This window comes from Barbus barbus (assembly GCF_936440315.1).
Source record: "Barbus barbus genome assembly, chromosome: 28".
NCBI classification, from domain to species: domain Eukaryota; kingdom Metazoa; phylum Chordata; class Actinopteri; order Cypriniformes; family Cyprinidae; genus Barbus; species Barbus barbus.
The window spans coordinates 25029201-25037415 of NC_136756.1; the positions used below are offsets into that span (position 1 = coordinate 25029201).

General features: G+C 40.1%; 1 protein-coding gene across 1 annotated transcript; it reads right to left on the bottom strand.

Annotated features, from left to right (window-relative positions):
- Positions 1 to 2249: 2249 nt before the first annotated feature.
- On the bottom strand, positions 2250 to 6108 carry LOC306848261 (serine/threonine-protein kinase pim-1-like). Its single transcript, XM_079382710.1, has 6 exons — positions 5736 to 6108; positions 5470 to 5576; positions 5280 to 5330; positions 4809 to 5175; positions 3856 to 4032; positions 2250 to 3767 (listed from the first exon to the last, which is right to left on the bottom strand). Exons 1-6 carry the CDS (start codon positions 5806 to 5808, stop codon positions 3580 to 3582), a joined length of 963 nt encoding a protein of 320 aa, XP_079238836.1. The 5' UTR covers positions 5809 to 6108; the 3' UTR covers positions 2250 to 3579.
- Between the last annotated feature and the right edge of the window lie 2107 nt (positions 6109 to 8215).

The window sequence follows — 8215 nt, forward strand, 5'->3', positions numbered from 1 at the left end:
GGGAAGAGACCGGTCTCCCGAGGAGAGGCGCGTTCGGCATTTAACGGCGGCGGTGATGAGGCTCTATTCACGTCAGGTGCGCCTCATCACACGCCGCCAGCCCTGGCTGTTTCAGCGCCCCTCCTCTCTCACACACCCACTCCTGTCGGGAGCCTGGTGAAGGGTGGCGAATATGGGACGGGGTGGTGATGATGGACAGGGGGGAGGCAGCCGACTCGTCACAATATATATATATATATATATATATATATATATATACACACACACACACACACACACACATGCATGTATATATTTCAGAAAAATGCCATGTTTATATATTAAATATATTTATTTATCAAATTAATTATATGAATAAATATAGACATGTAAATACATGTAAATATTTTCAAAATATATACTGTATGTGTGTGTATTTATATATACATAATAAATATACACAGTACACACAAATATATTATGCAAACAAAACCTTTTATTTTGGATGCGATTAATCGCGATTATTTACTTACATTACATTTTAAACACAAAAGGAGAACTTTTGATGAATCTTCAAGCAACTCTATTTTATATACTATTAATGGTAGCAAAAAACCTGAAAGATAAAAAAAATACAATAAAAGTGGTTTGCATGACTAATAAGATCTGTGGTGAACTTGGTTTCCACTAATTCAGATACTTTGACTGTGCTCTGGTCATATGTCAAAGCTCAAGCATGGATGTGTGAATGAATCAGCCGTTGTTTCCCTTTTAAATCGACCCATGTCAGGTTTAGTTACATACCGCTTCAGATGCCGAGCGGTCAGGTGCGCCTCGGGTCATATGTGCTCATTCTTACTCATTTAGAGCTGCAGTGTAAACGCTGAGAAGGTTTTTGTGAGAGGATTAGTGAAAGGCTTAACAAGAACGTTCCCTGCTTGTGCTGTGTGAGTCCTCATAGGGAGGGCAGCCGTAACGAGCCCACGAAAGGATCAGGTCAGGACACCCCATGCTGGAGGGCATGCTGTCCTGGGTTGTACGGTGCATAAGAGGAGAAGCGATTCAACAAATCAGGCTTATTTCTCTGGCAAGGTTTTCAGGCACAATGTGAAACTGCTCACAGGGAGAATTTATTATTATGCCTCTCTTTAACTTTTAACATTTCTGGGGCACAACCGGAGGGTATAATTTCAATCAAAGAAATCGATTTTTAATTATAGCATATACACAGACCTACCTGAGTGGCAACAGTGGCATGCACAGTTTTCTTTCCTGATATATTTCCTATTGAGACAGGAAGTTTGGGTGGGGCATACAGAAGGATTGTGGCTTTTTAAAATAGCCAATAGGCTTTAGTTTAAGTGAACCATGAAATTTTTGCCATTTGCTATTGCTAAATGGAATCAGGTGGTTCGAGAGAGTATTTTATTGGGCAAATATTTGTATACGCCCCTTAGGGTGAGATAAGTCATCAATATTTTTGGTCTGTTTTCCTAGAAGACTGTAAATATTTAAACCGTTTATCAGCTTTTAGGTGTACATAAGCATATAAATGACGTTAAAGCTATAAACATGGCGTAAAACCTACAAATGATTAATACTGATATAATGGAGTCAATAAATAATATATCTTTTATTGACTATATATATATATATATACATATATTATTTATTGACTGTGTGTGTATGTGTGTGTGTATAATTATATATATATATATATATATATATAAGCATAAACTTTGTTTTTAATATAGTGATTCATCTCAGGGCTGCTTGTTTTGGTTCATGAAACAGGTCTTATATAAAGAATCTCTTTGAAATGCCTATGGAAAAAATTAATGGGAAAAGTACTGCTGGAACCAAGGCCACCGAGCAAGTGGGCGTTCAGATTCAGGCTTTATGTACAGCTCTGTATCTTTGTACTTCTCAGTGAACGATATCTTTATAATGCTATTTAAAGCATATCTGGTGCTATCTACAAAAACACAGATAAAGTATATGCGGTTAGCCATCGCATGTATCTGGTTCAGGAGTACAGCATTAAGAAATCTGGACCCCTGTGGTCCTAATCGCCTCAGATTAAAGATACACTATCAATATAAAACCATAAGAGCGTTATTAAAGTTAGTTAAATGGATTTACAGCTAATACCACTGCAATCTGTCCATCTCTACTTCTCAAATGACATCTGCTGATTGTCTGTTTAAATACCACTGACTGATATTGCTGTAATCAACCAAACAAAGCAAATCATACCCGGGAAACCAGAATGAATGTTAAAAAAAATATTTATTTACAATTGTGTAAAAAAATAGCTTTCTAAACATAATTTACATTGCTAAATCAGAAAAACTAAATCTGAGTTGCAATCATGCCTACTAAAGGTGAAAAAGAAACCATGTATAAGCACTCGCTCCTCAAACATTCATGAGGTCAGTTCCTCCAACATATGCACAGCAGACAGTTTAAATTAGGTGACAAACACGACTTCAGACTGGTATGGTTTACCATCAGCAGTACTCCATGCATCGAGAAACAGAAGTGCTTTCAAAGATTATTTACAACATATGTACATATCGTTCTCAAAAAAGGCTTTAAATATGGTAAAAATACATTTAAATAATTTGTGGGCCCTTCAGTGGTGGAATGAGAAAAACTTTGCAAAAAATTGCTTCTCTATAAATAAATAAATAAATACTTCCACTTCAATCTCGTTTTTTTTTTTTTTAAGACACTCCAATAAATATAATTTACACATAAGCCTCATCATGGAATCGAGTCATCTGACCGAGCTATTTACAATATAAACAAAAATAATATGCAGAAAATGTAGTCTTTTACGTCGTAGTTGCATTGCTTTGTGCATCTGTGACAATGAGTGGTAGTTGTTGAGGGTTATTCAGTACAAAGGAAGAGGAAAAAGAAAGAGCGGTTTGAAAGAGTGAGGTAAGACTTATTATTCTGCAGAGGTTTGTGAGGTCGATTTGGTTACTCTCTCTGACGTATTAGAGTAAGACCGATAGTTACCTGCCAGGAGCAGGTAAAGTGGAAGCAAGAAGGTCAAAAAAGACATCTGGTTAAGGAGTAGAGTGTTACAGTGGCTATTACTCAATTCAAGTATTTCCAAAAAAACTAAACAAAACAAACCCTTGATCTTGCACAGAAGGCACTAAAATTATTAAGCTCGGCTGATCTGCTTCCTAAAGGAACAGCCCTGACGGCACGCCAAAGCCACAGATCGGCCCTCACTGCAGCATGGCTCCTCGTAGACGCTGCATCGGGCGTCCCCGAGCTCCTCCCTACACTGGCTGAGATGGGCTTCTCAATCTACCCGTGTCCGACAGCAGTGCTGACAGTCATTTGGTAACTACGAGCCAGCCTTATGGGACCCTGAGCCACAGGGGGGCAGGAGATGAGAGATAACAGATCTCACTAGAAGGTGGACCTCTCCCTTTCTTGGCCTAGCCTAGAACTCCCGCCTAGCAGCAATGCTCAAAACAAAAGAATAACGTGTGGTTTTTTTTGCACTGCTCAGTCCGCAGGTCCCCTGGGTGGTTTGCTGCTGTAATGGAAAGTCTCTACGTATGCATTCAGATAGAGTCATTTGCACACAGTGACTGCTGGGAAAGCAGCTGGCTGATGCTCGTGGCTGATGCTGTGCAGTCTGATCTCAGTGTTGTCTGTAGGGGGCACCGTGTTCTGCATCCAAGGGTGGTTGATGATGTCCTCGAAAGACGGGCGTTCCGCAGGGCGGAGGGCCAGGCACCACTTGATAAGCTGCTGGCACTCTGTAAAACAACAGGATATGCGATTATAGCCCTGCAATAAACGCATAAACCTCCTAGAAGGCAGCGTCATGTGATCTGTGAGTCTTACCTGTGGAGATTCTCCGCCTGAACAGCACCTGTCCACGTACGATCTCTTCGTCCTGCTCAAAAGGGATGTCCCCACACACCATGTCGTACAGCAGAATGCCCAGAGACCACACGGTCGCGGATCTACCATGATAGCGGTGAAATTTGATCCACTCTGGTGGACTGTAAACACGTGTACCTGAAGAGAGAACAGAAAAATGCATTTAAATTCATGATTCTGCAACACTGAAACACCCCCAAAAATGCAATAAAACAAGTATTTATTTTAATACCTCATGATACCAAACACTGTAGTAAAAGGTGCGGCAGGAAAAAGGTGTGTCTGTTCGAACATTATGGTTATAGTGCAGCATTAATGTGCACAGTCATGTGCTCGGGAGCGTGACGGCAGGCGCGCGCATGTGGAGAAACTGGTTGCCATGTGACTTGTGTTTACAAACTTTGAGTTGTAATAATTCCATTTCCCACCGGAGGGGGCGCCAAACCCACAAACCAGCAAAATGCCTTTTCCCCAAAGCAACATAATACAAAAATAAACAAATCATTTAGATGACATGGCTAGTCAACGATGAAAGGGGGTCATAATACACATTTATCAAGCGATTAATGGCAGATATGTTTGATACACTTGTTTTAAAACGTGAAAGCATAACTTACACCCTTTTTAGAGGTTGGCAGGATTTCCATAACCTTACAACCATCGAATTTTAATGTCTAAACGCATTTAAAAATACATTTTCTAGCCTATAATTTTGGTTTGTTTATAAACTTTATAAACCCCTCACAAAGTCGGACTACTGTTTACGGATTTATTTTTAAATACGCATAACTTATATATTCACGACACAAATTTCCATGAGGCTAGATAAGCACGTATTTTAATTTTCCCCGGTCCCGCCGCGTTTTCCGTGACCGTGGGAACCTTGGCTTGAAGGTCATGCAAATGGCTCTTACCGTCGAAATCGGTGTAAACGGTGTCTTTGAGTAATGCCCCCGACCCAAAGTCGATGAGCTTCAGATCGCCGGTTCGTAGATCGATGAGGATATTCTCGTCCTTGATGTCTCGGTGAACGACGCCGCTGTTGTGGCAATGACGCACCGCTTCCAGAATCTGGCGGAAAAAGTTCCCAGCGAGCTCCTCCGGTAATGCGCCCTTCTCTGTGATGAAATCAAACAAGTCCTTGACGGTCTCCGGTCTTTCCATGACGATAATGAAGCTGTCCGGTCGCTCGCACCAGTCCAGCATCTTGATCACGCCACGGAATCCGGTGCCGACCTTCTTTAGCAGGACGATCTCCATAGGGACGCGCGCGCCATTGGGCTGGAAACGGAGGACATGTTCGTTTTAGTGACGCTCTCATTTATTATTTACGTGCGATATTTTAGATACAAATCTTAATATAAGCATTTTAATTAAAAACTCACCAGCTCTCCCCATTCAGTCACACGATCTTTTGCAACATGCTTGATGGCAACCTAGAAATAGTAAATAAATGCATTATTAAGCAGTGAAGTGATATATTATGTAAACATATATATATATGTTATACACACGTTATGAACAGTCTAAACGATCACACTTATATAAACAAAAATACTCTATTCAGGAACCTACCGGCGCGCCATCGGCGATCCTCAAACCCGCATACACCGTCCCAAAACCGCCGCTTCCCAGCACAGAGCCGACCTGATACACCTTCTCGAACGGCTCTTTCTCCTTAACTGTTGATAAAAGACACGATAGATTCGTAAGAGTTGATAAAAGACGTGAAATAATTGGAAATCTGACGCACGCGCCATTCCCAACACTCAGTCTGCTGACGTGAACAAGCCCAAAACCACAACACACACCGAGACACGCGAGAATAACCGTCCTCTAACCTTGAAGCTGGATTTTCGCCGGCATGTCCACGGTGGAAATGTGAGCGAATGTGTTGAGTTTTGACAGCAGCATTTTATAATCCGAAATGCGAGTTCTGGTTGAGGTTTATTCCAATGTTGAGGTCGAAATCCGTCGTGTAGAGATGGATGTAGGGAAGGTCTACTTGAGGGATCCGGTCTAGAAGAAGCCTGAAGAAATCCCTTCTCATCGAGGCTCGATGGGTTTTGATTCTCGAGACGAACTTTAAACGACCGCGCAAGGTCTATTCCAGTTTAGAATATGAAATTAAATAAACAAACGATTAATATATTTCGAAGATAAATATTATTGTCTGAGGTACGCGACGGACACAAACACCCGGCTTTCTGAATCATGAGGGAGGGGCAAGAGTCGTTATATACCCAGTAGTAAAAGGGAGGGGTGCATGCTCGTACATCAACCGTGGCCCCGCCCACAAACACGATTCAGCCAATGAGTAATGCGCCTGCCTCTGCAGAAAAAAGTCAATCAAATATGAAAATAAAGGAAAACGTAGACGTGGCGGGAATCAAAACGCGCCAAACTAGTCGAGGCTTTTTGAGGGCGTTTAGCCGGCGTGGGGCAGACAGGGAGAATGATGCACATGAATGTATATAACAAAGCCCCCGTTGCAGATTCGGAGTATTATTTCAGAGAAGTATTAAGAGCACTACAAAATAGATGCATGCTTTATACATACATATTAATATGTACGAACGCATTATATACAAATAAATACATGTATAATAGAAAATATATATTTTTAGGCATAGATAGATCGAAAGAAATTGACTTTAGTACAGTAACAATATAAAAGTACATTTGACCCTGGACCACAAAACCAGTCATAAGGGTGATTTTTTTTATTTTATTTTATTTTTTACAGTTTTTTTTATTTTCATCTGAAAGGTTAATGAATACGCCTTCCATTGATGTATGGGTTTTTAGGATAGGACAATATTTGGCTAAGATACAATATAATATTTGAAAATCTGGAATCTGAGGGTGCAAAACATTGAAAAAAATTGCCTTTAAAGTTGAAGTTCTAACTAATCAAAATAATCTAAAATTAAGTTTTGATATATTTAAGGTAGGAAAGTTACAAAATATCTTCACGGAACACGATCTTTGGCATGAAATAAAAATCAATCATTTTGACCCATACAATGTGTTGTTGGCTGTTGCTACAAATAAAAAAACCCCAGCTACTTATGACTTTGTAGTCCAGGGTCACAAATGTGCAACTTTAAAGTTTTCCTTGTATATTGCATTCAAGGAACACAATCGGCTCACATGGTCAAAGAGGAAGAAACAACGTAAAAAGTATTCTGCAGTGTAATGCAACCCACGTTTTCCTTTTCTGTACATAAAATGCGTCATCATCCCAATGGACAGCACTTTTGTTTTTGTTCCAGTCATGTGAAGTAGGTCTACAAAGTGCATATGAAGACTGCATGCACTGCATTACCTCATTAATCTCAAATTAGCACGCAAAGTTTTTTGTTTCTCCTATTGGCGGGCAACAGGCTTTATTTAAATAGAGAACAATGCTCAGTCGCTATGGAAATGAGGCACATACCAGGCATTCTTTCAAATTGGGTGGCCGGTTTTAAACTCAGCGGCAGGATGTGGGAAATTTGAGATAAAAGACTCGCAGACCCATCCCCCATGTCTCTTGTCCTCTCTTTCCCGCGCAGATTATTGTTTGAATGGCACTTGCTCTCCCTGTGTTTTGTATTTTCCCCGCCCTTTGGATATATGCCTAAACATCAACAAAAAAACTAATGTAAACCTATATTAGGGGGTTTCACTTCATCTTTACTAATTGTATAGTTAAGTAGTAAAGACCAAGTGTAAATGCCCTCAAAGACCCATTTGAGATGTATAGTAATCTGATCACTCAGACTCCCTGAGGAGGTGGTTTCAAATACATACAAAGCAGCAAGTCGGCCAAGTGTAAATGCATCTGCTTGTTCAGGCCGCATATGTAAACTTTACTCCTCCCAAACAAAACAGCATCAGTATACAGAAGTTTGGGACACGTGGATGAGACACATGGATGGAGCAACGAAAAAAACTCAAAAACATTAATTGCCGTGGGCTGAAGAGGGCATTTAACATAGAATTTTGTTGCCCAGCATTAGCATCATCATGGAAGTGAACTCTGTTATATTTGCAAAAGCGTGGGCAGGTTGTATTTATATCCATTCTGCAGAGACACATTTGCGTAGCCAAGTGTAAATAGAATGTGCATATCCAATCAGCTAGTAATTGATCAAAACATATGAAGTATTTGAAATTTATAACATGCAGCCTTTTTTGAATGAGCTGTTCAAAAAAGCACATTATGCTGCTTGATATTGTCAACTGGTATTCCTTATAGTGTACTATTTAAATATTTTCATAATTATAAACACACTGGTTTGTCATGCAAACAGTTTTACCGTCTATTGCACTTTGT